This window comes from Chiloscyllium punctatum, chromosome 20 (assembly GCF_047496795.1).
Source record: "Chiloscyllium punctatum isolate Juve2018m chromosome 20, sChiPun1.3, whole genome shotgun sequence".
Lineage (NCBI taxonomy): Eukaryota > Metazoa > Chordata > Chondrichthyes > Orectolobiformes > Hemiscylliidae > Chiloscyllium > Chiloscyllium punctatum.
Genome location: NC_092758.1, coordinates 84,273,786 through 84,289,643, shown reverse-complemented (window position 1 = coordinate 84,289,643; position 15,858 = coordinate 84,273,786). Strand labels below are relative to the sequence as shown.

Sequence of the window (15,858 nt, the reverse complement as noted above, 5' to 3'; positions counted from 1 at the left end):
TGAACCGCAGTAAATTGCAGATCATTGGCTTTCTCCCTTTTACGTACCTTTCCTCTCAGTCAAAGGAACAAGTTTCATAGGCCCTGCGTACTATGTGAACTGACATTCCTCCAATACTTTATTCAATACTAACATGCAGGTTCTCTAGAGAGTTCAGAAAATGTTCTTCGGGATCACACATACGTCCCGAAGCACTGAAAACATCAAAATTAGTCAAGGTGTTGAAACTTCTAATGGACAATTACTTGGCATCTGGAACTCTGGAAAAAAACAATCACAGCTTCAAATTAGACTTCAGAAGGTTCAGAATGGCTTGTGTTTATGGGAAAAATTAGTGCAGTAAAACCTGCTCTTGAATAACGATAAAATTGAATCTCCAATTACTCAAAATCACCCACACAAAGACATTCAGAATGTTTGCCTTCAACTCTCAGTCCTTTGAGTGTAGGAGCTGGGAAGCCTTGTTGAGGTTGTGCAGGATATTGGTGAGTTTAGATCAGAGTGATGCTGGAAAAGCACAGCAGGTCAGGCAGCATCCGAGGAGCAGGAAAATTGATGTTTCGAGCAAAAGCCCTTCATCAGGAATCCTGTTGAAGGAACATTCATGATGAAGGGCTTTTGCCCGAAACATTGATTTTTCTGCTCCTTGGATGCTGCCTGACCTGCTGTGCTTTTCCAGCACCACACTAATCTAGACTCTGATCTCCAGCGTCTGCAGTCTTCATTTTTGCCTAGGACATTGGTGAGGCCTCTTCTAGCATACTGTGTCCAGTTTTGGTTGCCCAGTTATAGGAAAGATGCTCATAAGCTGGAGAAAGTTCAGAAGAAATTTACCAGTGTGTTGCTGGGTATAGCAGGATTGCATTATGAAGAAAGGCTTGAGAGACTGGGACTTCTTTCATTGCAGTGCAGGAGGTTGAGAGGCGACCTTATAGAAATTCATAAAATCATGAGGGGTACAGATAGGGTTAATGTTGGTTGTCTCTTCCCCAGGATGGGAGATTTCAAAAGTAGGGGACACATTTTTAAGGTGGGCGGAGAGAGATTTAAAAAAATTTTTTTTTTACACAGAGGGTGGTTTGCATGTGGAATGAATTTTCTGAGGAAGTTGTGAAACTTGAAAGGGTTCAGAAAAGATTTGCAAGGATGCTGCCAGGACTGGAGGATTTGAGCGATATGGAGAGGTTTAATAGCCTGGGGCTGTTTTCCCTGGAGCATTGGAGGCTGAGGGGTGACCTTATAGAGTTTTATAAAATCATGAGGGGCATGGATGGGGTAAATAGATAAAGTCTCTTCCCTCGGGTGGAGGAGTCCAGAACTAGAGGGCATAGGTTTAGAGTGAGAGGGGAAAGATATAAAAGAGACCTACGGGGCAACTTTTTCACGCAGAGGGTGGTACGTGTATGGAGTGAGCTGTTAAAGGAAGTGGTGGAGGCTCGCATAATTACAACATTTAAAAGCCATTTGGATAGGTATATGAATAGGAAGGGTTTGGAGGGATAGGGGCTGGGTGCTGGAAGGCGGGACTAGATTGGGTTGGGATATCTGGTCGGCATGGACGAGATGGTCCAAAGGGTCTGTTTTTGTGCTGTACATCTCTATGACTCGATGACTCTCGCGGGTGTGGTTAGAATTACAACGTTTAAAGGACATTTGGATGACTGCATGAATAGGGAAGATTTGGAGGGATATGGGTTGGGAGCAGGCAGATGGGTATAATATATTTTGGCATTATAGTCAGCATGGACTTGTTGGATTGAAGCTGTTGGATTGACTCGATGACTATGAGTGCAAATATAAGGATAGTTCCTAAATAGTACAGAGATTGAGTTTGCCTTCAAAATGAAACATTGGCCACATTTTCTGAGGCATTGTGACCCCCTCAGATGGCCAGGCCAGCCCCTCTTTTACAGAAAAGAAAAGAGGTCCATATTTCTGGGAGGAGATTCCGCTCAGGGCACCTTCAGGAAACATGGAGCTGTGCTTCCATTCGGACAAGCCTATCGTTACACACAGCAGTCAGAGGAAGAGAAACCACGTGCCCTTTTTCCAACAGGCAGTTGCAGTACACTGACTGTGAAAAGGTTCTGATAGCAACTTTGGCAGCTGCAGTCAAACCCTGACTACAGGTGCTGGGAGGGTAGGCTGCCAGATGGGGTGTTGATCCCGAAGAGTAGGGTGCCAGGTGGATACAGTGCCAGCTGAGTAGGGGTTGGATGCCAGGTCAGTACTAAATGAGAAGAACATAGGGTGGCAAGTGGCTAAGGTACCAGGATGTAAGTTCTAGTCTGATTGAATTGACAATTTTCAGGGGGTTCCAGACATAGGGGGATTGCTGAGCAGAATCTTCAATTTCCCAGAGACCTCCGCTGGAGTCTACTACAATGGAGACAATGCAGAGAAACCCAACACAGCTCCCATCTACATGAGGAAAACAACTGTCTGGCTATAACACAATCTGGCCCCTTCTTTCAAAACTTCTCAACTTACACTCATCAGGACAATCTGCAAGAAATACCAAAGTAAAGGGAAAACAGCAGTTATATTGAATGGGAGGAAAGTATCGATTGGTTGAGAAGTAAGATCTTATCCTTTCAGCTGTTTACAAACAGACAATGTGCTGACTGTACTTAACTCACCTATGATTTCAAAACTCATAACACAGAGTCCAACATTAGATGTGATTAGCAATTTCACAACAACTTCAGCCTAATCCTAAGTGTGTAAAGAACTACATAATTTAGTCGTTGTCGATTGACCTCTCAGTGTAGTGCACATGCATGCATTCTAAGCTACCTACATTAATACACTGGGCCCTGCTCTATGGGGACAGGAAGAACATGTGCACACTCTCAATTTAGCAAAACAGGTTTCAGCCATTCTCAAGCTCACTTCTCAGAATTAATTTTCTTTGCTTAAAATTTAAACAAAGCTTGGCAGTTAACTTCCAGTCTTCATAAACTGGTGCATTCCCCATGGCAACATTTCTACCAGTCAGAGTCCACTTGCCCAACAAACAGCACTCTCCTTCCATACTGTATAAATGTTGTTTTCCTTTTACTTTATTTTTTCTTGCAAATTGTCTTGATAAGTGTAAGACAAGAAAGCTTGGGTCACATCCAGGAAACAATGGTGCAGAAAAGGAAGTTGCTTGCAACTCTACCTTGGCACCACTCAGAGTCTGATGGTAAAGGTTCATGACGATACTAATTGATTTGAAGGGGGGATAGTGATATAGTTCTAATGTCAACTGGACTAATAATACAGAGGCTCATAGAACCCCTACAGTGTGGAAGCAGGACATTCAGCCCATCAAGTCCACACTGATCCTCCAAACAGTATCCCACCCAAAACCCTGTAACCCTGTACTTCCCATGGCTAACCCACCTAATCTGCACATCCTTGAACACTGTGGGCATTTTTGCACAGCCAATTCACCTGACCTGCACATCTTTGGACTGTGGGAGGAAACCAGAGCACCCGGAGGAAACTCATGCAGACACAGGGAGAATGTGCAAACTCCACACAGTCAGTCACCTGAGGCTGGAATTGAACCAGGTTCCTTGGCACTGTGAGACAGCAGTGCCAACCACTGAGTCACTGAGCCGTTAGTAACTGTAATGAATAATCAGGACAGCAAATGGAATTTGAATTAAGTTAATCCAGATTTGAAAACTAATTACACTAATAGTGGCCATGAAACAATCATTGCTTGTAATAAAAACCCACCTGATTCAATACTGCCTTCGGGGAAGGAAATCTGCTGTCCTCACAAACAAAGGTTTTCACTGTACGTAGGTACACATGACTACAATAAATCAAATCAAATCACCTGCTCTGGCCTATATATGACTTTAGACCTGCAGCAATGTGGCTGACTCTTAATTGCCCTCTGAAACAGCTTAATAAGTGGCAATTAAGGATGAGCAACATATGCCCACTTTCCCAGTAAGGCTTACATCCCAGAAAAGAATAATAGCTCTCCACATCTCCAATTTATTTCACATTCTGGACTGAGCTATTGTACTTTACTGAAATAGTTTTCAGAAGTAAGAGCATCTGTAGAAAAGTACGGTTCTAATCAGTAGCTCCAACTTATAAATGCACTGACTTCCCTTTTCTATGTGAAAGATTGATTTTTCTTCAACTGGTGTATCCATACATCTACAAGTGGATTCTCCTCAGACTGACCAAGGAATCAGGAAAAGGTGCATGTAACATACTTTATTTTGCATTCACAACTGGATCAGTTATTAAAAAGCAAAACTGAACAGTCCCCTTGAATGGGAATAATCTGATAAGTTGAAGTGGGCATAATTTTAAATTGTATCCGTCTGACAAAACCAGTTTTATCTCACTTGCAAGGTGATACATGCTAGAACTGTGCAGTGTGGACATTCTGAGGTCTGTGTGCTATTTTCGATCACTGAGGCTAAAGAGGAACCTTTGATCTTTTCAGGTTTGATGAATATCTTCGCGTTTTTGGAGGAAGTGTTGCTCAAAGTGTTCAATGGTGAATAACATCATGAGAGATGCTAAAGTGTAATTAAAGATGGTGACGGGAGGTGTAAACTTTCCCAGTATAAGCGAAAGGGACTGTTTTAACCTCCAGCACATTACAGCTGCTGGTAAACTTCTAACATTATCAGGTCAGCATTTATACTAAAGACTATATCAAACACTGTCTCTTGTAAATTGGTTCCTTGTTAAACAGTTCTCCTCTACAAATGTTCAATTCACTCTATGGTCTGGAATACCTTCCATTTCTAGAATGCTCCAAGATCTTTGAGATGCTCCAAACCTTTCTCTTGTTCATTCCTCCCCTTCCTTTCACCCTCCACCCGGCAGCTACATTTTCAACTGCCCAGGCCCTACGTTCTGAGATACTGTGCGGAAACTCTCCACATCATTTCCCTTCCAAGGCTGCATCTTAAACCCCATTCCTTTGACAAAGTCTATTGTCACCAACTTCTTCATCATGCTGGAGGGAACGTTTGTCCAGTTATGACTCTAGATTAGATCCCTCACAGGAAACAGGCACGTCAGCCCAACAAGTCCACACTGACCCTCCGAAGAGCAACCAAGCCACAGACCCATTCCCCACCTCACACTATGGGACAATTAAGCGTGGCCAATGCACCTAACCTTTGGAATGTGGGAGGAAACTGGATCACCCAGCGGAAACCTACATTGACACAAGGAGAATGTGCAAACTCCACATGGACAGTTGCTCGAGGTGGGACTTGAACCCTGCTCCCTGGCGCTGTGAGGCAGCAGTGCTAACCATTGAAGCACCGTGCTACCCCAAAAACTCTTGGTAAAGCTTTCTCCATATTAATAGTCTATGTGACTATACATTATTCATAATTATACATGAAGGACTCCATTTGTTCTATTGTGGTCATTTGACAATAGAAACCATTGGCTTCCTCACATGGCTCTGAAGTAGACCTGTCCATTTGCAATCAGTAGAACCCCTCCTGAGAATGTCATAACACGAATTTTAAAATATTTCATCCTTAATATCGCTTGATAGTCCTTAATGGTAAAATCTTTCTAATTAATCATTGAACCTCCGAGTGAGAGAAGTGAAAAGATTATCCAGAAATCTCGCTTCTGCTTATCATGTCGCACAGCAGTATGACTGCAGTGTCACACCCTCACACATACACACACACACACACACACACACGTCCATGTGTTTACAAATACATTCTATATTGTCAAAAAGCACACAATCTGTCGGCAGACATTTCATAAATTCCTAATTTGGCAATAAAACCAGCCTGACTCAAGGTTGGAATACAGACAGACTCTAACCTCACACCTTTAATGCATTGTCTAAGCTGAGATGTCACATTTTTTTATAAAACCTTAAATTATCTCAGGAATGTGACTTGAAAGTAGTTCTGGGATTTACATATTAATGAATCAAAACCTGCAACCCATTCTAAATGATTAAAAATATAACAGCAGTACATTGCATCATTTATTACTATACATTCCGTGTCCTATGATCCTGCCCCACCAGCTATCTGACAAAGGAGCAGTGCTCCAAAAGCTTGTACTTCCAAATAAACCTGTTGGACTGTAACCTGGTGTTAGTTTTAACTGTGTCAGAAGAGGATTAAGAATTGGTAAAGTCTGAGGTAAGCAATTATAGCATCATATAGCTTAAAACTGAGTGAACACAATCCAAAAAAAATGCTAATAACATATGTTTGCTTACATTGGACGTAGATTTCCAAATCATTCGAAGTCACATTCCCAATGTAATTTGTTGCTGTACAGCTGTAAAAACCAGAATCACTTCTAGAAATATGTTGGAAGGTCAGAGTTCCTTTCACATTACTAAGAGCTCTTGTTTGATCATTGCTTTCCTCCCTCTTGTACAAGGTATAGGTAGCTTCAGGATTGCTATTACTGGTGCACATCAAGGAGAGCGTGTCACCCTCTTTAATCTCCAAGTGTGATCCATGAACTACTTGAATGGTTACGTTTTTTGGTGCATCTGAAAGTAAAATACATTGATGTCTAAAGTTCCACAGACAGTTTGGCAGAGTTTACAAAATAGTGAAAGGTTTGGATAGTGCATTTATTGATCAGTTAATCCAGTTGATAGATTAGGATGATCAGCAGGCAAGAATTTAAATGACGAAGAAAGAGAAATAGAATAGATTTTCGGTTGTTCATTTTTTAGTAAATAAGGATCCTCTGCAAAAAATACAGTGTGCATCTACTACCCGGATTTATGAGGGAAGTGGTGGGAATTATTAAACCCTACAATGTGGAAGCAGGCTATTTGGTCCATCGAGTCCACACCAATCCTCCAAATAGCTTCCCACTCAGATGCGCCCTTCAACCCTGTAACCCTGCGTTTCCCATGGCTAATCCACCCACCCTGCATATCCTGGACACTATGGGTAGAGGCTAGGAATACGTCCACGAGAAACAGGCTTTCTGACTCCTCAAAGCCTGTCCACCATCTACAAGACACAAGACAGGAGTGTGATGGAATACTCCCCACATGTCTGGATGACTGCAGCTCCAACAACATTTAAGAAGGTTGACACCATCTAGGACAAAGCAGCCTGCTGGATTGGGACTGCATCCACAAGTATCCACTCCCTCTATTACCGATACTCAGTAGCAGCAGTGTGCACTGTCTACAAGATGCACTACAGAAAGCTGCCAATGACCCTCTGACAGCATCTTCAGACCCACAACTCCTCCCATCTAGAAGGATAAGGGTATATATGGGAATACCACCACCTTCAAGTTCCCCTCCAAGCCACTCACCATCCTGGCTTGGAAATATATCGCTGTTCCATCACTGTCACTGGGTCAAAATCCTGGAATTCCCTCCCTACCAGTATTGTGGGTCAACCCACAGCAGGTGGACGGCAGCGGTTCAAGAAGGCAGCTCACTCCCACCTTCTCAAGGGGCAACTAGGGATGGGCAATAAATGCTGGCCCAGCCAGCGCAGCCCACATCCTACAAATGAATAAACAAATAAAAAAAACTTGGCCGAGCCACCTAACCTGTACATCTTTGGACTGTGGGAGGAAACCGGAGCACCCGGAGGAAATCCACAGTCACGGGGAGAATGTGCAAACTCCAGGTGCACTGCACACAGCAGACTGACAGACAACACACTGCATTGACTCCGTATAATGGAATAACACGTTGCGATATCACCTAACTGTCTTAGAGAAATACTGCCCTTTCTGGGCTCTGTGCACCAACGCAACACGGGTGTTTTCCTCTCTCTTGTCTCATATACAAATACATTCAACGTTACAACTGATCACATCAGTAATACATTACAATCCTCAGTACACCTCCAATTCATTTTTCTGCATGAATGATTATACTTTTAGAAGCATGTGAATATTGCAAATGAATTGTCTTTTTTTAATGACAGCTAATACAGAATTATTGATGTTAGATCAAGACTTACCACGCCATATGTTCTTTCTCTCTTTCTCTTCCCAATTCTGTCCAACTTGAAATAACTCCACAGGGGTCAGTATCCCATCACCAAGTCACCCTTTATTTACAGGTGCATCGTACTTGGAGCTGGTCTATCTTCCTCAGAGACAGCTCAGAGTGAACAGAACCTCTGGCACTTCTACTCATATCTGTCAGCCAGGGCTCCCTGATTGGACCAGGTTAACAGCCCCAGTCAGGGATCTCATATTCTATAAGGTCCACCTGGCTGACCTCGTTACAATCACTGCCCCCTCCCCCTCTAGTCTCACTTGGAGCATTTTCACACTGGGTCCGGTGGTTCCTGTCACTCTGCCTCAGATCTGGGCAATGTGTACCAGACTGTGGCTTTTCTCTTGCGCCCAGAGCATCTCGGAAGAAATTCATTCTCTTCTTCAGGTGGTAAAAGCATTGAGACTGAGACAGCTGCCGTGTCTATCTCAGACGCCAAGGTATCTTTGGACAGATGGTTAAGCACATGGGTTCTGACAACCTTTCTGGCTGTTCTGAGGGGCCGGGTATGTTTCCTCCTGCCATGTTTGTGAGTTTGCAGCTTTCACCTGGTCCATATGTTTATTCAGGCTCACCTCACCGACCCGAACTTGATATGACCTCATGCTGACCACCCTCTTCTCCATGTCGGGCCATTTCCACGGTTTCAGCACCAAACTTCATCCGCTGAAGTAAACTGCCTCTTTCGAGTTTAGAGGAATCTTGTGTCCGGCTTTGACATTCCTGATGCTATTTGGCCCTCCCCTCCAGGTCTGGGAAAATCAGATTTAACCTGAGTCTTCTCCCCATTGACAACTCTGCTGGAGCTATTCCTGTAGTCGCATGGTACAATAATCAAATAGGAACCTGGACAGTTTGATTAGATATCCTACAGTATGGAAGTAGACCCTTCAGCCCAACAAGTTCACATTGACCCTCCGAACAATAACACACCCAAACCCATTCCCCTATCTTATATTTACCCCTGACTAATGCACCTCACACTACGGGAAATTTAGCATGGCCAATCTATCCTAACCTCTACATCTTTGGATTGTGGGAGAAAACAGGAGCACCTGGAGGAAACCCACACAAACACAGGGAGAATGTACAAACTTCACACAAACAGTCGCCTGAAGCTGGAATCGAACCCAGGTCCCTGATGCGGTAAGGCAGCAGGACTAACCAGCAGTACTGTCAGGAGAATTACTCTTTGCTTTTCATCTGCCCAAATGTGATTTGCCCAGGAAAAAAAAGCACATTCTCGCCACATACTTTGAGAGCAGGATTGAACAAGTCAAACTTCTCAAATAACAGTGTGATGCCAGAAATGTTTATCCCAACTCAGAGATGACTGTTGCGAGCAATCTTCTTTATCAATTTTTTTTAGCCACTGAAGTAACTCCACAGAGGCCAGTATCCCATCACCAAGTCACCCCGTGTTTACACATGGACAGTCCTTGACCGTATCCATCTCTCTCAGAGCCAGCTCTCAGAGTGAACAGACCCTCTGACACTCCTGTTTCCATCTGTCAGCCAGGGCTCCCTGATTGGACCAGGTTAACAGCCCCAATCAGGGAACTCATATTCTGTGTGGTCACCTGGCTGACCTTGTTTCAATCACTGCATCCCTCCCCCACCTTTGTCTTCCATCTTCTGATTCAATGATCAAAGCCCATGGGGAAGGGTGGGAAAAGGTGAATTGGGGTTTGGGAGGGGGGAGTGTAGACAAGGTTTGAGAAAGGAGAGGGTGAACGTCTCTCAGGGGCAGTGAGGTAATCACAGAACAAACTCAATCAAAACAATATTTTGAAAAAAACACATCATTGCTCACATTGGACACGAATTTCCAAAGTATTTGACTTGTTACTTCCAACATGATTTGTTGCTGTACAACTGTAGAACCCAGAGTCGCTGCTTGTAATACTCTGGAAGGATAGAGTTCCTTTTGAGCCATTAATAAGTCTTGCCTCACCGCTTTCTTCCTCCCTCTTATGCCAGCTGTACATAGCTTCAGGATTACTGTTACTGGTGCACATCAAGGAGAGCTTATCACCTTCTCTGATTGTTAATTCTGATCCCTTATCCACTCGGATTGTTACATTTTTGGGTGCATCTGAAAGTGAAAGATAATTTGTGGACTTATAACATATATTATGGAGAACAGCACAATTAGGATTGGCCATTCCTAAGTCACATGCTGTCTGCCATATTTCATAATCTCCACAGGAAGTGGGTCAACCTTTACCTGTTTATGTTGGAATTAGGGTGTTCAATCGTATCTTACATATAGGTTGATAGAATTATAGGTTGATGTAGCTCAGCTACAGCCAGGAACCCTGTGCTGCTGGATCTGTGTTACCAATCTCACTGCACTGCTCATTCCATTTAAACCTACCAATCCTTTCTCATCTACAACATTTGTTGAGTTATTTTTTGAACCTTTTCTGGTGAACCTGCTTCTACAGGCATTTCAGATCATAATAACTTACTGTGTAAGTGGGAGTGTCTGGATGTTCCTGGTCTTTTTAGGTTAGATTAGATTCCCTACAGTGGAAAATGGCCATTTGGCCCAACAAGTCCACACTGACCCTCTGAAGAGTAGCCCACCCAGACCTATTTCTCTGCGTTTACCCCTGACAAACGCACCTAACCCACACATCCCTGGCCATCATGGGCAATTTAGCATGGCCATTTCACCCTAACCTGCATAATCTTGGATTGTGGGAGGAAATCGGAGCACCCGGAGGAAACCTGCACAGACATGAGGAGAATGTGCAAACTCCATACAGACAGTCGCCCGAGGTGGGACTCGATCCCCGTCACTAAGGCAGGAATCAAACCTGGGACCCTAGTGCTGTGAGGCAGCAATACCACCCACTCAATCACCATGCCGCCAAGCCACCATACCATCCTGTAAATCCGTATTTTTTTATTTACCAATCCTTCTGCCATGGGGAACACAATGTGTTCACTCTACCAAATCCTTCATGATCTTGAATATTTCTCTCAAATCTCGCCTCAATGTTCTTTGGTCTGAGGATTACAGCTCCAACATCTCTTGCTTTTTTCCATAAATAAGATTATCTCCAACCCTGTCTATCTTTATCGAGGTCATTAAAGTATTTCAAAGGAGCAGATATCCTATCATCCCATGAAAGATTAAACGCACACCCCTGTGCAGTCTGAGAAACAGCACTTCATGCCACTGTGTTGTATATATTTATCTAATCTACCCATTCAGTGATGTTGTTACACACCGCTGGAGCAGCTGGGACTTGAACACAGGTCTCTCTGGTCTAGGGGGAGGGACACTCCCACTGAACTGCAAGAAGGCCACTTTTTTAATTTAGCTTATTTTCCAAATCAACCTTATCAGAGATACTATTACACACCTCTGGAGCCAATAGGGCTTAATCCTGGGGCTCCTGATGCAGAGGTAAGGACACTGCCATCACACAACAAAAGGAGTAACCACTGTTGGCATATAAAGGTCACAGGGCAGCATTAATTGTCCATCCCTAATTGGCTCAATTGAGTCTCTTCATCAACTGGAGCTCATCTACACAGCAAGAAGTTCAAGGATTTTTGCAAAGTGACTGTGAAGGGACACGTCAGGCTGCTGTGCGAAATGGAGGGGAACTTGCGATTGGCAGTGTTTCAGCTCATCTGTGTTCTGAGGATCCAAATGTTAACTCTGATTTCTCTCTGTAGATGCTGCCAGGCTTGCTGAGATTTTCCAGCAATTTCTGTTTTTGTTTCTGTTCATCTGCCCTTGGTTATCTTTTCAATCGCGGTCTCATGTTTGGAAAGTGCTTTTACCAAATCCGTTTAACACATGTCATGCCGTGGAGGCAGGCAGTGAGTGATCCGAAATCATTTAATTAAAACAATATCCTCTAAAATTTTCTTTAAAACTGCACACTTTCTTGGCCAACAATATGGAGCCACTGATCACATGATGCCAGTTGACTACAATTTCTGGAAAGCTCTGATCTGCAATTAGCACGACAACAAACATGAACTAACCATCCAGGGAATGTGACCCTCTTTGTATTGTATGACTAGTCCAACACAAATGGCTTGTAGATGTGATGTCTACCCCAGCCAATTCTGAGGAAAGGGGACCATCAAACCCCATCAGAGTTTACATTAATGTAGATATCACCACGGCTATTTCTGTAAATCAGTGGTTCCTCATGAGGGAACATTAAAACCATCTCACTGATTATGTATCTCCTCATTAAGCTTCAGCCACATGGCTGACAGTGTTGGTTTGTTTGAATTGCTTTTAACTACACAGCTTTGACTTTTGGGGCTCAGTCAAGCTCGAAACATCTAAAGATTAAGCAGAGTTGAAAAGTGTGGTGTTGGGAAAGCACAGTAGGTCAGGCAGCATCCAAGGAGCCGAGGGGTGGGGGGGTGGGGTGGGGATGGGGGGAGGGGGGGGGCGATGGGGGGGGGGGGGAAGGGGGGGGTGGCGGTGGGGGGGGGGGGGAAGGTGGGGGGGGTGCGGTGGGGGGTCAACGTTTCAGGCATAAGAGTAAGCAGTTCCAGAATTAACAGAAATTCTTGATCCCAGTGTTCCTTAAAGTTTGATTTCTGAAAAGAAAACTATGTTTCAATTGCACAGTGGATTAATTTCCAGTTTCCCATGATAACTCTGTTACCAACAATTCAACTACATCTCAGCTCCAATGGAAAAGACAGAAAAACCATCACTGACTTTTTGGGCTTTCTAACTTAGTTGAACTCGTTCTGATATGTTTACTTTAAATAATTTGTAACAACTCTTCTTTCCTTCCTCTTTCCTTTCTTTGTTGAATGCGTGTATGTGTGAATGTGCTGCGAACCACTTTCCTTGGGTTTTGTTGCAGAAATAAACCTTGCATCATTTTCACCCTCAATAGTTTGCTGTCAGTTATCAGGTTGGACTGAAGGGTCTATTTCCGTGCTGTACAGCTCTATGATTCAATGACTCCATGTTAAATTAGACTCCCCGTGTTGTAGGGATACCCACCACAAACAATTCTTCAACGGGAAAAGGAAATAAGCAAATAAAGTTTGTAAAGTCAATTCCTGCCACAGAAAGGAGGACAGGAAGAGTAATTTATTTAAGCTCTCTCTCTTTGCTCTGTCACACAAGACCAAAGTTAAAAATCACACAACAACAGGTTATAGTCTAACAGGACTGTTGGACTATAATCTGGTGTTGTGCGATATTTAACTTTGTCCATCCCAGTCCAAGACCGGCTCCTCCAATCAATGCCTTTCATCAGCATTTTATAAACAACCTGATTCAACCCAATGAAGCAAGATTACAATAAAAAATCCAAGCTGATTGTCATTTATTCATTTCTTCGTCTATCAGTTTTTCTGGATTATTATCTCTGAGAAATCCCTGCAAACTGACTGACTTGTATTTGGCAGCTGTCCTCCTTCTGAAATGGGAGGAACCATTTCTAACCATTCAATCCTCTGACACCTGTCCCATATGCAAGGGTGGTTGGAAATTCTGGGATAATGTTTACCCTGACATAAATAATAACTAAGGGTGTATCTCAGCTGGAATTGGTGACTTTTCTTTGGATTTCTGTTTAGACAATGTTTTGAGCCAATATGGCAAATAGCTAGAAACAGTGGTTCAAAGTGACTTGGAGGTCCTGGTAGTTGAATCATTAAACTGTCACAAAGTGGTGCAGAAACTAATCAAAAAGACTAATAGAATACAAGGCCCTCTTACCCAGGTAACTGGAAGGCAAAAACATAGAAGTCAAGCTTCAGCATTGCAAGTTTGACAAGAGGCAATGGAAGAGCCTTTAACACTAGATTGCTGACCTGAGGTAATGTTCTGAGGACCAGTGTTCTAACCTAGCTGTGGTAGATGGTTGGATTTGATTTTTAACAATAATCTAGGAGATGCCAGTCCAATGATGACTGTGAAGCCATTGCTGATTGGCAGGAAAATCCCATCTGGGTCACCAATGTTCTTGAAAGAAGGAAGCTTCTGGCCTCCATATGACCCCAAACACACAGCAACACGGTTGACTCTTAACTGATGTCTGGTCTAGCCAGCAATGCTTGTGTCCTGTGGTTATTTTTAAACAAAAGCTACAATACACTGAGCAGGACTTGCTACAACCTTTGCAATGACATTAAGACTTCAGAGGGAGTGCACCTCTGATGCATTCAGAATAGCACCTGGACTCCAAGGGCTATCGGATAAGATTATGCAAACTAACATCACTTTCTCTAAAATTTAATTCACTTCAATCACTTGGTTGACTCTCAACTGCCCTCTGGGCAATTAGGGATGGGCAATGAATGTTGGTCTGCTGCGTGACATCCTCATCCTCTAACTGAATATAAAAAAACAATCTGCGTGATACGATTGAAGATTCCATGCCATTAAGACGAATAGATAGGGGAGATAGGAACTAATCCTGTTACTTGAGGAATATTGGACTGGGGGTTAAAGTTTAAAATGTGGCCCAGTCCAAAGATATACAGGTTAGGGTGAATTGGCCATGCTAAATTTCCCATAGTGTTAGGTGCATTAGTCAGAGGGAAATGGGTCTGGGTGGGTTACTCTTCGGAGGGTCGGTGTGGACTTGTTGGGCTGAAGGGCCCGTTTCCACACTGTAGGGAATCTAATCTCACCTTATCAAGAGGGAGGGCAGAACTATCCCCCCACCCAGTGTGACAAGAGCAATGGCAGGTATGGTGATAACAGTGAGATTTGAAAAAGAACCAGATTGTCAACATTGAGAAAAGATTTCCTGATCTTTTCCCCTCAAGCCTTAAATGGCAATTTCGGGATCTCACTTTTGAGTGACAATTACTTGTTCCCATTCCTTATGCTTTTGTAACTCATTCCAGCCAACTTATTCCCTTCCCTGTTTACATCCCATTTCCAGTTTGTCTCTTTATTGGGAGACCAGACCCCACCAATTCCTCACAGGTGAACAGTCTGGGTACCTCGTGCCTATAGCCCACTGAGTGCTGATCCTGGTCAGCATCCAACTGCTTCTCCGTAACATTGTCCCCTTATGTTCCATGGCCACTATCCTCATCAATACAAGTCAGCATTTGTAAACCACCAGCCTCAGCGCATCCTCATGGCTGCTTTCAGACCAACTTAGACACCATTCAGCTCTTCATCACCTCAACAGACACCTGAGACTAATCAGGAAGGCAAACTTTGGTATTTATTGCTGAAAGGATAGAGGATAAAAGTAGGGAAGAGCTACTGTAATAGCACAAGGCATTAGAGAGACCACACCTTGAGTTCTGTGCACAAGTCTGGTTCCCTTACTTGAAGACAGGGAGAGTTATGTTGGAATAGCTCAGAGGAGGTCAGAATCATAAACAGAGGTACAGATCTGAAGGCAATGAAAGGGAAGATTAAGGAAAGTACCTAATATTATGCAAGAAATTGGCAGTTTTAGCAGTTTTTGTTTTCCAAGTTTCAGGAAGACAAAGTAGCATTTAGAGATTGCAGAACTCAGCTGAAAGGGAGCGAGATTGTTGTCATGCCAACTAAAGAACAAGCTTTTAATTGGAGATGGGAGTCTCCAGTCACAGAGCTTTGAGTATCTCTGAGGCTGTGGCTGAAGATCATCTTACTGGTGTATGGATTCAGACTGCTCCCAATAGTTCATGCATCGTGTAACATAGGTTTAGTTTCTCTCTCACGTAATAAACTTTATACACTTTTCTTAAAAGTATGTTGGCTGCCTCTTATGAATATAATCAGTAACTGACCATTGTAGTCAAAGAGTTGTATAGCATGAAAAGAGACCCTTCACTCCAACTCGTCCCTGCCAACCAGATATCCCAACCCAATCTAGTCCCATTTGCCAGCATTTGGCCCATAT

The 15,858-nt window shown here is 43.3% G+C and overlaps 1 protein-coding gene across 1 annotated transcript in view; it reads right to left on the bottom strand.

The window, feature by feature from the left end:
- LOC140491830 (sialoadhesin-like) overlaps positions 1 to 15,858 on the bottom strand; it is a 74,160-nt gene that overhangs the window by 13,866 nt on the left and 44,436 nt on the right. The window contains exons 5-6 of the mRNA XM_072590225.1: positions 9,816 to 10,097; positions 6,230 to 6,511 (exon numbers count right to left, since the gene is read on the bottom strand). Coding sequence (XP_072446326.1) covers positions 6,230 to 6,511; positions 9,816 to 10,097 — 564 coding nt within the window. The remainder of the gene's footprint in view (positions 1 to 6,229; positions 6,512 to 9,815; positions 10,098 to 15,858) is intronic.